Source organism: Platichthys flesus, chromosome 14 (genome assembly GCF_949316205.1).
Source record: "Platichthys flesus chromosome 14, fPlaFle2.1, whole genome shotgun sequence".
Taxonomy (NCBI): domain Eukaryota; kingdom Metazoa; phylum Chordata; class Actinopteri; order Pleuronectiformes; family Pleuronectidae; genus Platichthys; species Platichthys flesus.
In genome coordinates this window covers 6,703,828-6,727,170 of record NC_084958.1, presented here as the reverse complement: position 1 = coordinate 6,727,170, position 23,343 = coordinate 6,703,828, and the positions used below count along the sequence as shown (strand labels likewise).

At 42.0% G+C, this 23,343-nt stretch overlaps 2 protein-coding genes across 2 annotated transcripts in view; both read left to right on the top strand.

Moving 5' to 3' along the window:
- Positions 1 to 820: 820 nt before the first annotated feature.
- On the top strand, positions 821 to 5,470 carry si:ch211-119o8.4 (galanin receptor type 1). The gene is made up of 3 exons (XM_062404306.1): positions 821 to 1,227; positions 2,008 to 2,297; positions 5,448 to 5,470. The coding sequence occupies exons 1-3, from the start codon at positions 821 to 823 to the stop codon at positions 5,468 to 5,470; spliced, it is 720 nt and encodes a 239-aa protein (XP_062260290.1).
- A 2,001-nt stretch (positions 5,471 to 7,471) lies between these two features.
- Positions 7,472 to 23,343, top strand: part of rem2 (RAS (RAD and GEM)-like GTP binding 2) — a 28,994-nt gene continuing 13,122 nt past the window's right edge. The window contains exons 1-3 of the mRNA XM_062403502.1: positions 7,472 to 8,011; positions 10,675 to 11,011; positions 13,710 to 13,783. Coding sequence (XP_062259486.1) covers positions 8,000 to 8,011; positions 10,675 to 11,011; positions 13,710 to 13,783 — 423 coding nt within the window. The 5' untranslated portion in view covers positions 7,472 to 7,999. The remainder of the gene's footprint in view (positions 8,012 to 10,674; positions 11,012 to 13,709; positions 13,784 to 23,343) is intronic.

Below are 23,343 nucleotides of genomic sequence, written 5' to 3'. Positions count from 1 at the left end.
TACTTGCAGCGCTCTGGTCCACTGACTGCTTTTTAAAAATGTTTTACCGAAGACTGCACTTCTATCCTCTGCACAAATACCCCATGTGTGTCTGTGTTTGTCTGTGTGTGTGCGTGTGTTTGTTGTTTATCCCCCGGGGAACAAACACGCTCCCTTCCTGTCTGTCTGTGCCATGCGCTTGCCGAGGCGAGGTGTCTTGTGTGTGTCGTGATGCGGTCGAACTGCTGATGTAACCAAGGGTTTGTTGCTGAACTCTCCTGAGAGGGAAGGAGCGGGGACTGGACTGTCTCATCTGAATCATCAGGCCTGTCAGTCCCAGGGAAAGGCCTGGTGAGCTCTGTAATGCAGGTGACACAGGAGGAGAGGCAGACATTATAAAAATGAACAATTCATGGTAGATAAGATGACTATTAGAACTGGTTTTCAAAAAGACCATTACTCTGCGTATCTCTCTAAATTCTCTACCTCGCTTTCACAATTGTTGGTAATTCTCCTCCCCTTAAAATATCCCTTTCTCAATTATGCATTCGGTTTCCCATCATCGTTCCAGTCTCATCTCGTTTGTAATTTGCCACATTCTTTCTTCAATTATCTCCTCTTACCCCCGACATGACCTCCCGCTCATTTATTTCCCTCATCTAGCCTTTCACTCTTCATCCATCACAAACCTTTTTGGTGGAATTACTCCAATTCTTTTGTTGAAATCCTTATGCAATATATCGACCCACCGTTTCTTGTATTTTATCAACTGTCCTCAATTTCTAAATCTGTCTTTTAACCCTGTCTTTCATGTGCTAACTGCTAGAGCCTCATCTTTACCATGCCTGCCATTGTCAACCTCCTCTTCAACGTTGTCTACACCAACACCACCATCTCCTTCACTGTGGTGCTTCCCATGGTCAGCCTGATCTCTCTCTTGGTGGGGGTCGGAGGTCACCTCTTGCTGTGGCTAGTGCTGGTGAGGAACCCACGCAGCCGCTCCAAGCCGAGCTCCGTCCTGCTCCTCAACCTCAGCCTGGCAGACCTGGGCGCCTTGCTAACCCTGCCCTGTGTGCTTCTGAGCGCTAGTTTCCAGAACTGGCAGCTGGGAGGCGGGACCTGCGTCCTCCTGGGGTTTATGACTTCGGTCACAGTGGGAGTGGAGAGCTTCAGCCTGGCAGCATTGTCAGTGCTTCGGTATCGTATTGTTGCTCCGCGGACGAGACCGCCTGCTAGTCTGACACAAGTGTGAGTATCATGGGGGGAGCAGAGGTGTGTTTGTGAAAGTCTGATGAAACAACTAATGTAGTCACCTAAAAAATATCCGTTGACCCATGGATGACCATAATCCCAACAAATGCATTGTAGACTCCTTTTGAAGTATGTTCTCTACAATGATTTACGTACATTATTTGGTAAAGTTGAATAAGTCTGAAAAGACATATTTTCAGTTTTGGTCTTTTTTAACAAATTTGTCATAATAAAAAACGAATATAGCCCCAGCCTTGTACTTTAAACCTGCTCTAATCAATATGTTTTATTAACAATTGATGGAGTGATTATCTTTAATGGGAAAGTGTCACCGGTAACATGACCGGAAGCATAGACTCATAGATATCAATCCCCTTAATATACCTGTTTAAAAAATCTCACACTGTTGCAGAGAGTGATATTTTGGATCCGCCCCCTGATCCGAATCCGGAGCAGAATTAAATGGGTCCCATACCCCACTTGGTAATTCATCCGGTTGCTCATTTTGTACAGTTTCTAACTAACAGACTAACTGTCTAACACTGAAGTAAACATAACCTCCTTGGTGGAGGTAACCGAAAAAAACTAAATAGGTCTGATAAACGCATTGTACAAAACCTGACAAGGACCAAAACATGAGCTGTGTCCAAAATCAGTGGTTGCATCCTTCGGGGTCTTTGATCTACTGAGACTTCGAAGGCTGAACCAAAATGAGTAGGTCTGAGGTGATCCTCCGGCACAATAAATAAACTTGTACTCTGTCTACCTCTCCCGTAGATTATGCACTGTGGTAGCCATTTGGGTGGTCTCAGTGACCATGGCGTTACCCAAGGTGACCTACATCGACTTTAATGGCGGTTGCACGTGGTTAGCCGGTCAAGACGAGTGGCTGTTATTCCTGGTTCCTGCCTTCCTGGTTTATTATGTAGCCCCCCTCCTCTGTATCGCCATCAACTGCGGCCTCATCATCTCTCATCTCCACAGCTGCCGGGGGACCCTTGCCGCAGACCGCCGCAACAAGAAAGCTACAGCTCTGCTGATTGGTTCAACACTGGTTTTTGCCATTAGTTGGTTGCCTTATTACACGATTGAATTTGTCAATGTTATGTCTTCTCGCGTTAGCTTGGCGGCCTCTCCTGTTGCCACATTATTGCCTACGGTTCCTTCAGATATCTCTCCATTACATGGGCTGAATGAGGAGATGAGAGTTTCCTTGTTGTGGGAGGTGGCGTCCCTGGCGGCCATTTTGCTTGTCTGTCTGGCACCATGCTGGAACCCACCGCTGTACTTCCTGTTGTCACGTCCAGCAGTACGTCAGCTGCGGATGCTACTGCCTTCCTTCTTTCATAAGCACTTGAGAAGAAAACCTGTACAGCCCTGGCGTATTGCTCCTGCCCCTCCCCCATGCCTGACACACCCTCAGCCTCCGGCACACTCTCTCTCTCACCAAACTCTGACACACAGATTGACTCAGTAGTTAGTACACACTAAAGTGTTCAATAATAATTTCCCCTTGACAAACAACCTGCATCTCAAGAAGCTATTTTTCATATATATGAATCACAACATGCTTTGTATACACATCCCATTGAACTCTTAGCCACCTCCTGTTTGCTTTTGTAACATTCAACTCAATTGTATTTGTATATCACCAAATCACAACATGCTTTAACTCAAGGCTATGAGACCCCACAAAATTATAGAGAAAATCAACAATTTCCACAATTAACAAACATGTAGTGATGTGGAGAGAACAACATCCTTTGAACTTGAAGAAACTTCCCACAAAACCAGACTCAAAGTGGGCGGCCTTCTGCCTCGACTGGTTTGGGTGAGCGGAGAAAGATGGGGAAGAGGGGAGAGGAGAGGGAAGGGCAGGGGAGGAGAGAGAGAACAGGAAGCATTATATTTAAAATCTATCAGACTTGTTGTTAATGAAAATGAATAATTAATATTTATAGATACAGTGATGTTATTGATGATAGCAGTACCAGGTAATAATAATCATAATTGTTATTATCATTACTGTTGTTGGATCTGGATCCTGCACCTGAGAGAGAGAGAGAGAGAGAGAGAGAGAGAGAGAGAGAGAGAGAGAGAGAGAGAGAGAGAGAGAGAGAGAGAGAGCAACAGTGTTTTAGCTCTCAGACAGATGAAAGTGTATAATAAACAGAATGCATCATGTGCCATAAAAACAAGGTTTGTATTCCTCATCCCAATGCCGGAGTCACTAAGCAACTCCCTGTCCTGCCAGTGGAAAGCTTTCAGAGGAGGACAGCTGCAAAACTGGATTTTTACAGACACACAAAGCAGTTTCTCTCTTTATCAAAGTGCACATCCTCATATAAAAAATCCAGGTCATTGAACTTGGATGTCTCCAGACCTCCCACGTGGGACCTGAACCTGCAGTCTGAACGGTCTTTCTCAGGGACTGTTGGGTGCCTGCTGAGTCCACACTGACTCACATAACCCAATTCAAGCAAACACAACCTTAGTATGACATGAAGCATGTGCACTGTGCTGCCAGTGTTAAGAAACCTTCCCAGGACAACCTTACATTACATGTCGTCAATTAAAACAAACCAAAACAACCTTGTAACCTCATTACTCAGCCATGTGACACGGTAAAAACACAATGTATCACTCTGGCTCACTGTAAAGCTCCTTGTAAATCTCTTGGCTCCAGCATTATCTGAATTCAATGTCATCTCTGTAACCTTGTGAAACGAGGCCTGTCTTGTCTTATGAGGAGCATCAATAAAAATGTACTGGTTACGTTCCGAGGTTGAATGTGGAAAAGCCTCCATTAAATTGTGATTTGACACAAAGAATCACACCAGGAGATGACCGCATGGGGAAAATGACTTCTCAGCAAGTGGAGCCAATCTACATCCCAAGTAGTTTGATAACACAATGTAAAGGGCATGTCACGTACTTGCAGTGGTCAGCGGCTTTGTTTGACAAATTGACCGGGGCGTGTAATTGGGTTTTTGTTGTCAGGCTATTCATAGTGAGAGATGTAAAGCACAGATTTAAATATATTGAGGCATTGGAATCCCTAATCGAATGGGTTTCTTTTGAAGCTGCATCAAAAATAATCTTAACATATTAATCTGAAACACACACTGACATTTGAACCTGATATAAACACACCTACTTTACAATGTAAAAACATGCTAAAACATTTATCTGCGGTGAAGATTTTAAATTAAATTGTTTTCATAAAATGAATCTGAAGTTGTTTCATTACTGTTTATATGGTAGTTTGGATGATTAACTGGGGTGCTGTTGTTTTTTCATGTTGTCTCTTTAAATTAAGATCTTCAAATTAAGAATCTAGAATATGTGAATATTTATGAATCCCAGTTTAAAGTAAAACAATGTTAAAGCCGGACGCGTGCAAACTACTGTATTGTTTTAATCTACAGATTTGATACTTTTTGATTTCTATTACCTCTTGTTAAAATTATTTAAAATTTTGGTTTCTGATTTGATTTTGTTTAACGTGCCTGCACAGCACCATGAATCTACCTCTGTATGAAATGTGCTTCATAAATATAACTGCCTTACTTTGCTGTGAATAGACGTATATGATGTCATGGGTCATTTCAAAATAATATATTTTCAAACACAAACACCAAGGAAGACAGAGATGTGTTAAATAATCTAAGTTAATTTGGACAGACCTATATTTTTGGTGCTAAACCTTGTAGCTTATTTTACAAAGACAGAGGGCAGTATCTTCTCTTTGTATCTATGGGTTAGGGTTTCAATGCAAGGATTTGATCTTAAAAATAAATAAAGGGCATTTGGTAAATGAACAAATATTGATTATACTTCAGTAACAGCTGGCCAAAACATCTGTTAGCATAAGTCATATTCACCCACCATGTCATATTTAATTACACTGGATGGGAAGAAGGTCATTCAAATCCAGCTGTGCCATTATCTGCTGTAGATCTATGGATGGTTGGCATGTGATGACGATAAGTCCATAAAGTACTCTCTCACCTTGCACGTGTCGTCTTATTGGCACCTAAGAAACCTTTTGGTTTACCCCTTGACCGCCTGATCTCTCCCAGACTGCACCGCTCCACATTCTAATGACTGAATGCTTCCCTTGGCAGGGAGAAGGCCTATCCGCGTCAATGCTGTCTTGGTGGCTAATGACAGCGCTTATCTGTGTCATCTGTGTGTGCTGTGATCCTCTCACACAGTGCGGAGCAGCAGCGAGCGCTGATGTCCTGATGAGACTTAATTACGTCTACAGATCAGTGAAAGCTTAAAATTTAAGTCACGCTCAGCAGGCCCATTGAGAGGATCCTTCCCACTTCCATTCAGTGTGTCTAGGGCAGCCCTGCCGACGTGTCTGGAGGCCTGATGTACTTTGGAAAATACTCAGCGAAGAGCAGCATTGAGCAGAAAGGGCTGCAGTGTGAGAAAGGGAGAAGATTAATATCTTAGGGCTTCAGGAGATGGGTATTACGATGGAAGAGACTTCATCATCCGGATCAGCGTTTTGGAGAGGTATTGATTCGAGTGTGACAGGCATTTACCACACTGGCCTTAAAAAGATGTCAGGACGTTCACTGTCATTTCACAGTACTTAAATCCCACATGGAGGATCTGTTTAAGGAAAAGAGCTATGAGCATCCAGGTTTTACTTTACACCAGTGCTCACAGTCCCCTTGATGGGCATTTTGGAGAGGAATGGTCTGAAATGAAAACGAGAAATAAGACAAAAAGAGCAACAGTTTGTACCAGGTAACAAAAAGCTATAAAAAGTTGATGTTAATAAAGGCATCACCATCATCAAGGCCATCCATACAAGCATGTGTAGTGATTCTTAAGATTTGATTGTGAGTTTATTTGTAAGAAATGTAGGAAAGGAATGGACTGAGATATCACGTGTCAAGCATCAAATACAGTTCCTTTTTGTTATTTTCCACACCGCAGGAAGGCCGAAGAGCCACAGAGTGGAGAGTGACAAGTCACTGAATGTCTAAAAAGAGACACAACAAGACAGCTTCCCCAAAGTGATGCCAAATCATCTTGATCGCCACCCTAGTGGCCGGCTGCAGTAAGGCTCATCAATCCCACCTTTTTCGTGTTAATGGACTGAATATGGACCAAATTAAAAAGTCAAATGCCATGTTAGGACTAGCGTTGGTAATCCTGGAAACTCTCCCATTAAGTTTTTCTCAAAGATGGTTTCAGTCCTTTTAGCTAGCTCTTAGTTAAAGTGTTCATCAGTAAGTTTAGTGCATTAGTTAATTGATGATGTATTACCAGGGTGAAATGATCATGATTAAAAGCTGACTGACTCCGGTGTGCCTGTGCATCGGCGGGACCTTGATACTGCATTTCCATCCCACGATCGCTACTGCACAGACTCTGGCTCTCATATCACCTGATATGGCGGCTTACATGTCAGAGATATTATTACCTTCGATTGTTGCCATATGCTTCAATATGTAAACACTTTCTCCCAAAAAGAGCGAAGGCTGGGGCAGACCCAGAACATGTGAAACAGAGTCTCTGGAGCTGCATTTCATCCGTCATATTCCCCCTTAGTTTTAGAAAGGTGGGTACGACTTAATTTAAGTATCTTAAATTTGACGAAACTGCGTCTGCAGTGTCGGGATCATTTATGAACTGTTTTAGTATTGCCTCCCACATATCCTCAGGAAAAGGTCTATTGAGGTCTTGTTTCCAGGTCAAGTTATCCTCAGGTTTAAGGTTTATTAAAGAGTCTATCAGAGCATGTAAAGGTTCTATGAAAGAAGTTCAACCGTAATGGGGGGGGGGGGGGGGGGGGGGGGTATTAGTTCCTGATCTCTAGATAACGAAAGGGGCACTTAGATCAACATTTTCTAATGATTACCTAACTGAGGTGAACATTCCATCGACGTTTAAGCTTGAATACAGCAGATTCCCGAACTTCTTATCTGAGGTTGTACCAGGACAATAAAAAAAGCCTCTGAGCACGTGACACCTTCTCCATGAGGCTTCTCTCTGCCTCCCCCTTGCGGCCGCTTCACATCACAGCGACAATAACGGAACAAATGATTTTGTACCGTAAAACCCGAATGAAATACACCGGGAAAAATCCCAGACCGGTGTCAGACAAAGGCACACATTTGAAGGAAACCGCGCGTCTCAGCCATGCGCTGGAGGAGGGAGGAGGTGAGGGGCACTATTTCTCCCCCATTTCCCCTCTGCTCCTACTGAAGCACGCGCAACCAATAAAGAAAGAGAGAGAGAGAGACAGAGAGAGAGACGCAGGTATGAACTGGAGGTATGGAGGGGAGGCATTCACCACTGGGGCAACCAAAGGACAGGAGGTGATGCGCTGTGCAGATGGCTCTTATTCATCCTCTTCCTCCTATAGCACGTCGCCTTCTTTTCCAAACTGGGACGCAGGTGTAATCCTCCTCATCCTCACTCCGCCCTGCCAACTAACACCTTTGTGAATTGTCCATGCGCCGCGCGTCCCCGTGCAACCGGCTCCCAGTTCCGAGCAGCGGCGGCAGCAGCAGCAGCAGCAGCAGCAGGAGGAGGAGGAGGAGGCGGCTTTACGCGCAGGAGTGAGAGGAAGAATAACATGATCATGTCAGATGAAATGTGGTGCGTCTCTTTTGTGCGCCGTCTCTTGCCGCCGTGGTGAAGCAATGCCGGGTCTGCAGCCTGCACAGATGACCTGAGGCCGGCGGCGCAGGAGGTTGCAACTACAGCACTTGTTCCATAAAGAGAAGATATATTAATAACCATGGCTGACCAGGTAAGGCAACGCACCACACCTCGTGCGCTCCTCACAATAGACCAGACTACACACACACACATACACATACACACACACACACAAAGACACACACACACACACACACACACACACAAACACATACACACTCTCTCATTATCTCTTTCTTTCTCTCTCTCCCCCTGTCTGATTTGCAGCTCTGTTTTTATGCAGCTCACCTTAGTCCCTCTCAGTCACACTTATTTTTTTTTTAGCTCAGATTTGGGGGGATTTCTCATCTTCCCTCTCAGGAGAGGATTTCTGAACATTATCAGGCCTTCAGGGACACTCAGTGAGTCTGTACCACTCTGCAGAGACTTTATAGTAAACTTCACTTGCCCACATTTTTAGGCGCCAGCTAAATTTTCAGCCCTGTGATTATAGCTGTGATGTGTTTGCAGTATATCCTTAGTCTGGGTTACAGGTATTAAATCCATAGCTCCAGGAGATCTATGCTCCCTCTATAGTGTGGACATGTTATTCATCATGAAAGATTTCATATACCTACATTACAATCATCTAAATTGAAGTTAAAAGAACAGTGAGCATGGTCAGGAACATTCACAAGTTTACTAGATACTCTGTGGCTGCAGCAGGCTCGCAGCAGCAGCAGTGAGTGTAATTTGGCTGCAGAGACACTGCTTGTAGTATTAATTTTGTATTGTACACTGTTGTTTGCCCCAGTTTTCTCGACAGCCTGGCTAGAGAAGGAGATTAACCCCTGACACACTGGCTCAGAGTCTCCTGTTTCTGCGTGTATGGCTCCCCTGAGCGCCACTGACAATAAAGGCCATGCTTAATTGATTAGCTCGTTCAATTAACCTAATTGAGCTTCCGTGTGTGTGTGTGTGTGTGTGTGTGTGTGTGTGTGTGTTTGTGTGTTTGTGTGTGTGTGGGCGGGTGAGCACGTATGCTTTTGTTTGTTTGTTTGTGTGTGTGTGTGTGTGTATGTGTGTGTGTGTGAGAGAGAGAGATAGAGAGAGAGAGAGCGAGAGAGAGAGGGGAGAGAGAGATCAAGAAGCAAGCCAACTGTGTCACAAGAAGCCACACCTTAAACATATGCTGCAACACTACTACTATACAATACTATACTGTACTGCTTGACAATACTATATATTACATACTGTCCTATATTATATATTGTACATTTCTACTATACTATAACATACTGTACTATTATACTAGACAGAATATACAATATATTTGACAATATATTAGCAATTACTAAATGTATACTTTAATACACTACACTCTACCAACATGCATTACCAGAGACATCACTGAACACAATACCAAACTACACTGTGCTGTACCATAATCTAGAGTACTATATAATGAGATACACTGCTTTATTAATTTACTATATTGTACTAAGCTGCATCTTTTTTTAGTATTCAATTGAATCAATACAGAATTGATCATCTCATTATAAAATATCAAATGGGAAAACACAGCCAACTCATGAGAGATCTAAAAAGTCCCCAGTTTCTTGGGTACACCTGGACAATCTCACAATCCAATGCAATCCTTTAGAACAGCCCTGCAGTTGTTCCTAACCTTCTGAAACACTCAGGTGTTGTAGTTGACATTGTTTAAGAGAGGACCTGATTCAGCTCATTGCAATTTGTGTGACTTAACTTAACTTTGGATTGCATTTTATTCCAATTCATTCCTGTTATTGTGTCGATCCCCTTTAATTAAGTGCCCGATTCTGCACTTAGCTTTTGCAGGCAGATGCCACACACGCCCAGGGGTGTCACTGGAGCTAGATTAATTGCTGTATTAATATTGATGAGGGTCGTCAATGGTTGACCTGCTGCGGCTGCAGACACACACACAGTAATGCACATGGACGCACACAGTTATTCTCATGCACTTTTTCGCAGCCACGTTATTGCTCTGGAGAACACCACTAATAGCTTTCTCAGTTTTAAATAACCAGGGATGGATCCAGACTTTATGTTTCTGACCTATTTTGATGTGTTCATGCTGCGCTCATGATGCACTCCATGTACAGTTTACAGCTACCGAACTGCACTTCTGCTCTTATTACACACTGCCGCGGCCTCTTCCTCTGTCCCTTCCTCTTTCTCTATCAACATACCTCCTCCTCTCTTTTCCTAACCCTGCTGTGTGTTGGGATTCTTTCATCCCCTTCCATCCTTTCAGCAGCGCTCCTCCCTCCTCCCTCCCTGTCACCCTCATCTCTTCACCCCTCAACGTCGGCTCCACTCTTCCTCTTGTGGGTTTCCCTTTGACACACTGCATCTTCATCAGCATTTTTCTCTTACACTGCCACTCTCGTCCCTCTCACCTTCATTATTTTTACCTCCCTCCTTTTTCACACACAGAGAACCCCCCCCCCCCACCCACACACACCACCCCACAAACACTCAAAGACACACACACAGACAGACAGACAGACAGAAAGACAGACTGACAGACTGACAGACAGACACACAGACACACAGACACACAGACACACACAAACCACTTCCACCTCATCCACCAGGGTCAACGTTACAGTTAGATCCACAGCCTGTTTACTTCAAGGTACTCCAGGTAACAAACCCAATATCTGGATGTGCAGTGTCTCATCACTATATTTACACATACGTATTTTGATTGTGTTCATTTCATTCTAGTACAGTATGTTTCTCACCACGGCGCCCCCCCTGCGGCGAGGAAGCACACCTCTGCCTGTCAAACACCAGCTGCGGAGGGAAGAGGCTGTGTCCGAGGACTGCGATTGGATCCCGGGCTTGGAGCAGCCTTCCACGTTGCCCATCAGCGACACAGCGGTGGCTCGGGATGAGTCCTTCGGTCAATCGACAGCTGCACAGTCAACTTACCGCAGCCACGGCGGAGCTTTGAGAATAGTACTGCTGGGACAGAATGGCGTGGGCAAGTCGTCACTGGCCTTATCTCTGGCCGGGCAGTCCGACAGATCCCTCTCTATAGACTCTGAGACACACGCATGTGGTAATAGCCTACACAGGGATGTGTGGTGTGTGTCTTTGTGTGCATGTGCATCTATGGCAGGACTGAGAACATTTTGAAATCAATCTCAAGGTCTAGATAAGCTTTGGTCAGACGTCTTTGTTGCGATCCATGCTGTATTTATCTTGACTCATTCAGCCCTCACACAGTCCAGCCAAGTAGGGGACAACGGGGTCAGATGAGCCTCTTTTTACATTTGATGATTTTACTGCAAAACAGAATTGTAGTTGCTTCAGTACAATGACCAATCAAAGAAAATTAGTCCTTTGGCTAATCTTACCCCAAGGTGGGGGTATTATGATCATCGTGATGGGGTGAATTGAGCCTTCTATAGATAAATGATGCCACCATTCAACACTTTAGATGTTGTACTTCAGATCAACAGTTACGTTACGTTTATGACCTTGTTCTGTAGCTTACATTGACTTAAATTGACCTGCAGTGATGTCAAAAACATTTTATTTAAATGAAGATAGATACAAGAATGATACCTTTAGCAACATTTTGATCTGGTTTGCGTACATATCTCCATGTGCTTGAGTCAAATATGGAATGAGTAATGTCGACTATACTTCCAAAAAATGTATGGTCACATGATTTTTTTTTTTTTTTATGGTTATCTAGATACAGGGGGTAGCTCATCTTACCCACTGGTTTGACTAACCCTGTTCTCCCCTACAGCTTTAGACTATTCAGATTTTCCCTTCATGTATTTCAAAGGATCAATAACTAGCAACTAGTTAGCTGGAAACAGGAGTAAACACCCTTAAAGGTATAGTTCAGCCAAAAATGCATTATCTACTCACCACTGGGTGATGTGTTTGAGTCTACAAAACACTTAAGGAGTTTCAGGGGTAAACAGCGCTGCAGCCAAATCCAATAAAATTTGAGTAAATAGGGACTGTTCGTGTTTGGGTGAACTATCCTTTTAAAGCTGTTGGTTTTGTACACACAAAAACCAAAGTGCAAAGGTTTTACAGCAGATTTGGCTTTTACTGCATATTTAGCTGCATCCTTTACGGGCATGAGAGTGGTATCTATTAATAATTTGATGTTGCATGTTATCTTTGAATTTTGCTATGCTTCTTGTTGCTCCTGTTTCTAGGTATGCTAAACATTGCTAACTAGCTGCTAGCTCACATCTCTGAACTAAGCTATGCTACCTATGCCACGTTCCATTACACCTTGGAGCTCGACCCTCGGAATGACCCAAATAACCAGAGTGGATAGCGTTCCTGTAGCATTTTAAAAATGTTTACGTTAGCTAGCCATTGTTAGCTAAAACAGTTCATAGTAACACGTCCTAAGACAGTAGTTGGACAGTAAAATTTCCAGCCCCTGAGTCAAAACTCGAGCTCCGAGGTTTAATGGACCGAAGCATTATTTCCCCAGTTTCTAGGTATGTTTGAGTTAACTAACTATCTGATAGCTTACACCTTTGATCTGAGCCATGCTACTTGTATCTCTAGTTTCTAGGTATGCTAAACTAACATACTTCCTAAACAGATATGTTAGTAGTCAGCAAGAAAGCCAATGAATATTCTCTTCAGTGTGTAAATAGCTATTGAATCAGCCTTGATCCACTTTGCCTCCCCCCCCACCCGCCCGTCAGTCAGTAGGCCTGTCACACTGTTTACTGCAACACCAGCGATAATCAGCTCTGGTCCTCGGCCGATCAATTTGTTAGTGTCACAAGGGCCTGGAGAAGCTCACATGCCTCTTACTCACACCCATAGCTAACACCATACAGTATTCATTAGTGCAGATGAACTACGCTTGGATTCATGCATCATAAATGGGCAGGAAAAGCACTTTCATCCAAGTAGCTTGTACATGTTTCCCTGATAGGGAATCATATTATGCATGGGAATTTTAGAAGAGTGCTAAATTATTCTATGAGCTCAGCTACACATGGAAATCACAAAAAGCATTCATCTGTTCAACTGAGCCTATTTGATACATTCAAATAGAAGCTCCAGCCTCAGATCAACCTCCTGGCTGGAATGACTCCTCGCTAATCAATACATGTCTTCACCAAGTAATTACCAGTAACAGACAGTCGAGGAATAACAACAGGAGATTTGGCGTGCTGGTACCTTAAAATAGACCTGACAAACAGAGTGGGTCTTTTTCAAACCAAATTATATTTTTCTTCTATACGTTTTATTTTATTATTAGCACCTAAAATGGGACGTATAACATTGGAAATAGTGCCCAACATATGCAGTATGCAATCCATCTTCTGTTCTGTTAAAGACTAGAGTGCTCAGGGGTTTTATGAATTTACAGTACATGGCATTTTTACTGAGCAGGGTTGAAAATATTATTTGTACTCAAACTTTAAAGATGAACATTTTCAGTAAGAACAAATGGATTTGGAGCTAAGAGCTCTAAAGTAGGCAGGGAGGAGGGGCCGGATAAAATAGACTGAAATATTGTTGGTTTGGGTTATTTAACAAGAGCTAAGTTGGAAAGACAAATGTGGAAGATTGCCTCTACATTAGGAGCATACAAATGTGTCCGAAATAAGTTGTAGTTCCATTTTTAAAGTAGAGAGAGTAGGTCAAGGACTAGACTTTTTTAGAACTAAAATAACTTGAGATGACATTTTTAACACTGGCACTATTATAATAAATGGACACTGTCACATTTTGTGTTTGACTTCGGTGTTTGTTTGCAGGTGAGGGCTACGAGTGCTCGGTGACGGTCGACGACGAGGACAGCAAAGTCATAATTTTCGACAACTGGAAACAGGTGAGATACTCGTCTGCTTCTTGCTTTGCTCATTGGGGCTTGATGGTTTCATAGAGTGTAGACTCTTCCTCTATCTTTTCCTGCTCCTGAGCGACTGTTCCTCATAAGCAATCTTTGACTTCTTCAGATATTGACATTGTGGGTCTGTGCTTTAGGTGAAAAAAAAATTAGATTTCCGTGATGGTCAAATGATTGGTGTGCACTGAAGGCAGAGATAATGTATTCATACTTTTGTTTACAAGTGTGTGTGTTTGCTGCACCATACAGGGAATCCTGCTGGAGCAGCTATGCTGACTGCTATTGAGCTTTTCTGACGCTCTATTTCTGCAAAGTGGTGAGGGCCAAAATAGTTTCAGTGATGCATCACCCTCCTTTTTAGCTGAACAGTGTGATTGTTTTTGAGCAGGAGAGCGGCACAAAACTACAACAGCTTGTCAAAAAGCTCCTTGTGACACTTATGACATTATGTGAAATGAAAAAGTAAGCAGTCATTAATGCCTGTTAATAATGATGATGAAATGTTAGAGCACTCTAATTAGAGTTTAGGGTGGATTATCCCTAATGCATCCTTTACCAGATGTCCACTCGGGCCTCAGGGGCTCCCGCCTTAAGGTTAAATTATTCACACGCTGCCACAATTCGCTCTGGGGAAGTCCACTGGAAGCTAGCTCGCATCCTCACTTTTCCTGTTATCAAGTTGTTATAGCGTTATCCTCTGTTTCTCACCCCCAACTCCGCCACCCTCTCCGCCTGCAGCTGTCATCATCTCCAAATCTCCCCGTCCATTCACACTCTTGTTTCATTTTTATGTGTCACTTGCTCCTCTATCTCCAGTGGCCCTTTTCCTGCCATGGTCAAGTCTCACCAAGAGTTAATTACATTTGTTATTCTGTGCGTGTTAATACGAGGCAGGCCCTTCAGACTGAGGCAACAGACGCCGGACAGCGGGAGGCTTGGAATAACTCCAGGGCCGTCAGCAGTGGGGGAAGGCAGAGAGAACTGGACAGCAATCCTAAAATCATCTGCTAATTCGTGTTCATGTTTTTTGTGCTTTTTTTGGGGGAAGTGCCCGCAGATAGAAAACATGTACACATACACACACATACATTGTGAGCACAAAGACACTCCCTCACATGGTCAGACAGATGTTGTCCAGCTGCCTATCACACATCTCATGAACCTCAACTAGCAGAGTATTAACCGACAGCGGCCCCAGTCCCTGGAGGCAGAGCTTCTGGCCTTGTAGCGAGCTGCAAGGGTTCTCCGTGGGGCATCCAAACCTACACCCAAGTTACCATGGCAACTCACACAGACAGACACACACACACATACACACTCATGTATGCACAACCAGGGCTTAATCACTCACTCAGGCATAACATCATGCTACAACAGTCAGCATCAAAAGCTGATGGCTGCGAGGCTTCGTCCGCTCTCTGACTGGCCCTGTCTTTCAAAAAAAATGTAAAACTGTTACACTGACACTCAGCAATGTTTTGTTGCAGTGCTCTTATTGGTCTTGCTGATTTACTCATGGAAGTCGAGCTGGAGCTGTCACTTTCCCAACTGCAGTGCAAAGAGTGGTGCACAACAAACCCCAGGTTGCACTTATATTGCCAGTGTCGAGACATATATAGACAATGCTGGCAGATGTGTGTGTGTGTGTGTGTGTGTGTGTGTGTGTGTGTGTGTGTGTGTGTGTGTGTGTGTGTGTGTGTGTGTGTGTCTTTGTGTGTGTCTTCATGTAGCACTGATAACAGTGTGTAAAACATAACACCGTACAAATGCACACCGTGTTGAGAGACTGCTGTGCCAGATGCTGGGACGTTGTCAGCATTGTTGATGTCACTGGGCTTGGATGGTTTAAATAAGTCATCCGCGTGCTTAAAATAGAAACACTGGCAAATTTGACCCAGCAAGACCGTTCCCTTCTCTGCTTTTAGCCCGATATTGGTTGTCTAATTGAATGTATCCCTCAAACCTTTAATAAATTGGGTTCTGCATGTAAGGGACCAAGTCGAAGATTGAGGTCACTGATGACTCGACGGACCTTCAGACCCTTCTATCTAACGTGTGTGACTGTGTGTGTGTCTGTCTTGGTGACTGTACGTTGGCGCATTACTGAATTTATACCTTTCCTGAGTCAGTCTAAGAGTTTCCATTATTATTTGATAGCCTGAAATTTAAATATTTATTAAAAAACAACCAAGAGGGGCCGCCTGAAGCCTGGAGAAATGTAGGCCAGTGTCTTATATATGTGTTACCATCAGTGCGCAGCGAGAAAAGCTGCCGCGGAGGAATGGATCATTTGTTTTGCTAAAGCAAATTAGGGAGAAGGTCCAGGATGTAATTTGGAAGGAGATAATTACTGCTTGACCACATTCTTTCACTCGATTAGGAAGAAAGAAAAACATCGTTCCACCATCCAGTTCTCGGAAAAGAGACTGAATTTGGCCTTGTGTCCTGGGAGTTTCTTCCCTGGACTATTTTCTCTTTCATCCTTCGCTGTTCTGCTTCCTTATAAGAGTTGTTCTGCTCCATTTACAGTTTCTCATTTCTTGCCCTAATCCATGTAAGCTGCTATACTTTAATCGTTTTGATGGTTTAAGTCTCCGCAGGGATTCATTTCTCATTTTTCTTTAATGTGTAAAAAAAATGTGCATTGTATTCGAGGGATATCTACAAGGGAACTGCCAGAATACTATACCAGTCGTCTAGATCAGGTGTATTCAAGACAGAACCTTGGAAATCTTTCATTTTCTTTTAATACCCTGCAAGACCCAAATATAGAAAAACCTAAAAAAAAAATTATTTGACCTTTCAGATCATGTTGTATGAGGCCTTTGATGCAGAAATTAAAGATTTTTTAAAAAAAAAATGTTTATGTACGTTTTTAGAGAAATGTTGTAATATTGCAACATTGGGCTTAGTTGGGAGCAGGATTTCTGTATTTTGTGTGAACAATTCAGAACAACTAAGGGTTAATTTGCAGGGTTGATTGCTTACTTAGCCCCATGACGGTATATAACATTAATAATAATCACACATTAGTCATATTTTTATGAAGTCATTTATTAAAATTATTAAAAATATTAAACAAGATAAAACTCTTAAAAAGCGCGTTTTTCCCTCTTTTTTTCTTTTTATGACATTGGTCATGAAGACTTTCATTGGTGGTGAAAGTCCCAAAAACAGTCCCTGTTGTCTAAAAAGCAAAGGCGAACATCACACTTTCTGCATTGCGTGTTGGTGTATCCTTTATTGCACTGTCTGCAGCGTCCTCTCCCTGTCTTCCTTGGGAAATGACCAACTAGGTCCTTGCGTACATCCAATGGGAGGTTTGCACATCTCTTGGATGGCCTCTTCTGAGCATTCAGAGGGCTTCCTGATATCCAGACCAGAAAAATCTGTGTTGGGACTGATGAAATCTTTTTTTCAGCCAGCGATACCTGTCACGGGGCATGGTGTGTTTCCTTGTTTTTGGCTCGATGTCCACGTAATTATCAGCTGGACAGACCATGGGTGGTTGGTTTTCTTTGTCCACTTCTTTACAGACATCTTCATCGGAGTCTTCATCACTCTCATCTGTGTCACTGATTTCAATCTCAACCTCACTCTCTCCATTTTGGACCAGGTCAATAACATCCTACACCGTGTATCGCGGCTCTCTCCTTGCTGGTGGCATTCTCAAAATAAAATATCAATTAATTAACATGAATATATGTTTTATATATTGTAGTACATAACCTGAAGGAATAGATAGGGTGGTGGACCAAGTGCTAAGGGTAGAAATGTTTTCCATGCAGACAATGCTGTCTGCCTGGTAAGTCGCTTTGGACAAAAGCGTCTGCTAAATTCCCTAAATGTAAATGTAAATGGTTTAATGGCTCTAATTATCATACTAAAAGGAAAACATGCATCCCCCCCACTTACATCCACACCCCACATTCAGGAACATTCCTGTCCCCAGAACTGAATTGTTCCATGGACAAAGTCATGGAATTTTAGGTCAGGCTGATCAAATTAACTACATTTTTTAGAGATAAAACTTTTAAATCAGTCAAATTTGACCAGAACACAACACAAGGGTAGAATGTATACTATCCATGTATAAAGAAAATACTCTGTTTCAGGCAGTGGTGTAGTGGAGGGAACACAACCTGTTTGAGCCCACTGCAACAAGCCAGCTATTTTGACTACCACATTCACCCAGTGTTGTATAATTGCAACAATTATATAATAAGCTCTAAAAGAAATTTGATGCATTTTTTCCACACTAACTACATATGTACATGCTCTAGACATTATAATAACAACCAAAAAATATATAAAAGACATTTTACTTACATGCATCTGATGAATCCAGTCCAATGAAACCAATAGATGTTGTTCGAAGGAAACCTTGAGAGGTTGTGCGAGTTCAAGGCCAGAAGGCGTGACTTATAAACAAATGTACGATCTAATAACATTGTGAGACTGAACAATAGGACCCAATGACTATGTAAATGTGGTAAAAAAACAAGAAAAAAAAAGCCAGATTGTTTTTTAGGATGGTTAAAGGTAACGTTGTAATTTTACAACAAGGGGTGCTACAGGGTTAAAAGCTACATTGTTGTTCTTACTTGAGAAGGCATACAATATATTTTGGTTAAATCATTTCAGCAATATAATTTAAATTTGGAATCTACTATACTTGGTTGTCTTAATAGATTTGAACTTGCAATTTTTTTTTCTTCTGCCTGGGAGGTAATTCACCCCTGTCCATTTATTTTGGTTTGTTTGTTTGTTTGTTGTTCTTTAATTGTAAGCAACATTTCTCAAAAAACACTGGACAGATTTCCCACGAAACTTGTTGGAAGGATGTGGTATGCCTCAGGGAGGAACACATCACATGTTTGTGTAAATCCAGATCTGTGGGTGGATCCAGGAATTGTTTTATTTTCTTGAACATTGTGAGATGTTTTTTTCACTTTTTCTGTGATTCCTCTTCAAATAATTAAGAGATCTTGATGAAAAATTTGACATATAGAGTGGACTGTTATTCATGAATGTGCAATTTGGTGCAGTTTGATTAAACTTAATGGGACCGTTGGGCCTTGGTGAAGGTTTAGACCCTAATGAGTGCCATTCTAGTTGTCTAGTCTAATTGTTTTCCAAATGTTTGCTTACTTTCGGGGTTGGTGCCCTGACTTGAGGTGAGGTTCACATGAAGTTTCCCAGCAAGGAGGAACTCTTTTTTTATTAGTTACAACACCAGGTTATGCTAATGAATGTTAGCATGTCTGTGTAAATTGACCTTAGTGAGCTAGCTAGAATCAGCAGCTAATGTTAAAAATAATCTTTTGATCAGGTTCAAACTGGTTGATTAATGATGCTGAACCTAGTTGTCATTTGTAACTATGAGTTGAATTCAACCGAGTCAAAGCACAACAAAAAAAAAGCCAGTATATATGCTAGTCTTCTATAGCATGATAGTTAATGGTTAAAGTATCTCTAAGTGTAATTCACATTGTTTCACATAACCATTTGTGCAACATTGCGTAAATTATTCATATTTTATTTATTCATAACCTCAACCATAAAGCAGCAGGGCAAAGGGTGAGAGGCAGAAGCTGATTGGGCCTTCTGTTCACATGCCAAGCACTGATTTGCAGCGGGAATGAAATATTTTCTTATTTCTTTTTTTTTTGTATATAATTATAAGACCATTAATGTATGACCATGAAATACAGTAATTCAACACACCTTTCCCCCAAAGTCAATATTGCCACGTGAATAACTCATTTTGGGCAAAAGATAGGTAGAACCTTTTTATTCTAAGATCAAATGATGTTGGGTATTTAACCAATAATGCAACATTTTATTGTGTCTTAGTGGGAAATCCTTTTTTATCCTCGCTGCACAGGGCAGGTCAGAGGTCAACTGCACACAACAGCTTTCCTGATACAAGTAAGGATTCAGGGATTTGCTAATGGACACTTCAGCAGGGTGGAGGCTCTACATGCTGCCATAATAAAGCTTGAATCTGGGTCATGCAGGGACACTTACTACACTACCCTTCTGTGTGTGTTTGTGTGTGTGGGTGTGTCTGTGATGTCAGCTGAATTCGGGAATGATGTGGTCATCGGTGGCCGTTGCTCACGCAGGCTTGTGTGGGCTCTGTGTGTACTGTGTGTGTGCATTGTGTGTGTGTGTGTGCAGGCCAGATGGACTATGCAGGATATTTCCTAAGGGAATCATTGTCTCTGAGCAGTATAAAGTTAGGTCAGAGCAAAACCACTAACTCAGCACTCTGTCCGCACTAAGCTTTGTCATCCAATTATCAGATTTTGACTTAGAGCAAGTGGTTTTCTACTGTCTTTCTTCTGATCCTTGCTTCCCTTACTTCCTTTTCACTGCCATTCCCTCTTTCCTTTTGCTCAGACAGGCACAAACCAAAGAGGCAGATGGCATGTGTTTGCTTTTGATAAAGCCAAATGGTAGCACGAGTTCAACATGCATTTATCAGTGTGCGCACTCTGTGCATGTTTGTGCAAGCAGGTGTGTGACCTTTTGTTTCCATGTAAAGGCTGTAAGCTGCTTTGCTCATGTATCTTACTCTGAAAAGCAAATGAGTTTGGAGCCAATAGATTGCAATAGTTCAGGATCTGTGTTCCAGGCAGGGGGGAGCATTTTGTATAATGACAAATACACTAACACCGGCGCAAACACACACAATCACACACACACACAGACGTACGCGCTCATGCACACTCTCAAAAAAAGGTCTGTATGCTGTGTTTTCTGCCTTTGTTCCCAACTGGGGGTAATAACAGTTTGAGCGCTCGTGCAGGCGCAGCAAGTTATGCAAATGAGATCTGATTCATTGTCCTCATAGTTAATGGTTGCTGGTGTAGTTGTTGGTGTTTGATGTGTTTTTGAGTGCATGTTAATGCATGTGTGTGTGCATGCTGTGTGTTGTTTCTCTGCATAATAAAAAGCTTACGAAAACTCCAGTTCATTCCAGTTCAGCAGAATATTAAAGGCAGTATTTCAACCACAGCTCCACAAGCTTTGAGCTGCAGCCCCTGGATTTAAGGTCTGCACATACCATAAATGTAATTTTCAAAAGTATGGATACATGATGGAAGTCATGTATCCATACAATGCTTCCATCATGTTTGATTGGATGTGTGTTTTTCTTATCTGCATTTGCGCCTGGTAAAAGGAAAAAGCCTTGCATGTGAGTCTCTCTATCTGATCAAGCTTGATAGGACTGCATTGTGAGCTTTCTATTTTTGAAGATGACATTTATCATGGTGGATGAGGGCCTGAATGATTGCCCTATACTCAGTTCATATAGAGTTAGAAGCTGAAGCTGAGCACCAATATGTCTAAAGGTTTTCTGTCAGACCAATTTATACAATTACATATATTTTCATATGGCCTACATTTCAGCCTTTAAACTGAAATTGCAGTACAGGAGGTATGAGGATGTGTATGAAAATGTGTTAGAGTTAAAATACTGTATAGAGTTTTTAATGGTCAAAGGACAAATTCTTATTAATGTTATGTTTACTGACTCAAATTCAATTTCAGCCAAAGTGTTTCAGCGAAACTGAAGCTATCAGTAAGATTGATAATCGTTAACAGTTATAGATGACGGGCATCAACATGAGCTTTTTGCCAGAATATAGCCCAAAGTAACACTCTTCCAACAACAAAAATATCTATAATTTCAATGTTTTAATATAGAGCCAGCAATGCAAGGTTTTGCATAACAATCTGATGTTATTATTATTAGGTTACTAATTACTGACTATTTAATATTAGACTTTGATTAATCTGTAAAATATACCAAAGGGTCTGACCATAAAGCATGGAAAACACCTCCACACCAATTATGCTAGACATATTCTAAGATTGTACTGTATGTCCACATACTTTTGGCCATGTAGCTTTGCAAGAAGTGTACAGATGTTGATCAATGGAAACTTAACAAATCCCTGACATCACAGAGAAAATGGTATGTTTAGCCAGATGAATTATTTGTCATTGAGATAATTTAATGAATATTTTTCCTGAATGCTCATAGATCTGAGTGCTTCTGTGTTAGCCAGGCTTTTGTGTTTGTGTGTCAGTCCCTGTGTGTCAGTTCCTGTGTGTGTGTGTGTATGTGTGTGTGCGTGTGCGTGTGCGTGTGCGTGTGTGTGTGTGCGTGTGCGTGTGCGTGTGCGTGTGTGTGTGTGTGTGTAGGTATTGACAGATGGCCTGTTCTCTGTGAGACAGAGAGGAGCTGCTTAATCAAGAGGGAGAGAGTTGGCAGTGTCCAGAGTTGTGTTTCGATTTACTTGGTCACATTTTTCTTCCTGGACCCATTCAATCAACCTCCTAATCGATGTCCCCACTCGTGTTGTTACTCCTTTGCCCACAAAGATAAGCTTCTCCCTCACTTTATCTCCCGGTGCCTTGTAGTTTCCATTCTTCGTCCTCCTCCCTCAGTCAGACTGTGACAGGCGGCGGAGCCGCCTTCCATGCGATTGGCTTGCTCATCTCTGTTTTTCTCCTCTCCCTTGTATTTTCCTGTGCTCCAGCAAACAGACCGTGCCAAGGCACTTCCCATGAATTTCCTGCTCTGGGCTCCGATCCGATAGTACTTGGCCACTTGAAATGGTGTGAATTTTTCAGGCGTCTGAAACTCTCTAGGGGGCTGGAGTTTACCCTCAGGGCTGCGGATGTAGGGCAAGGGCATCCGCACACGCACACATACACTCTGACAATATGCAGTCCAAAGCATGGAGTCAGATTGGGTTATCTGGCGGGAATAAAATGCTTTTGTATTGATCAGTCACTACTATTTATGGCTTCAGAGTCCTATTTTGAGCTGAAATACACATTGATTTTCTGTTCTACAGAAATAGACAATGTTCAGACGTAATGGAACCTAGAATTAAAGATTAAACCTAAAACTAACCCACAAATAAAATAAACCAGAAATACTTTGTCGACACAGTGGTAATACTTTGGATTTGATTTGCAGGCTACAATGCTGAGTTCCATCTAGATGTGAAAAAGTAGCTCCTGGGTGTTTTCTATTTGTGAACTACTTGCTCGCTGTTTTATTGACAGAGAATGTAGCTATTACTGGCGGTACACTACAGATTTATTCTTTGGTTAAAAAAAAGTTTATTTCTATTGTACTTGTCAAACTTTACTTTACAATAGTCTTTTGTTCTCATATTTTCAACCTCATACTATGATGTTAGTCTGGAGGAGCATTGTTAACCAATGTGAATTGAAAAATAGAGAGAGAGATAACATTTTAAGGATTTTAAAAACATAAAAATTCTCCTGCTGGATAATTTAAATAAAATATATAGAGAATGACCTGAAAGACTTTAGTTCTGGGGAATTACTAAATCTGTGGATCAAGCAGATGCAGATGTAAGCTGAGTGGGAAAAAGATTCCGTATCTCACTTTGGAGTTTCAAAGCTGTGTGGATTTTGGATAGTCTTTGGGAAATGGAATAAGCTGAAAGAAGAGTTTGATGTATTATGACCTTGAAGTTTTTTAACTGAGA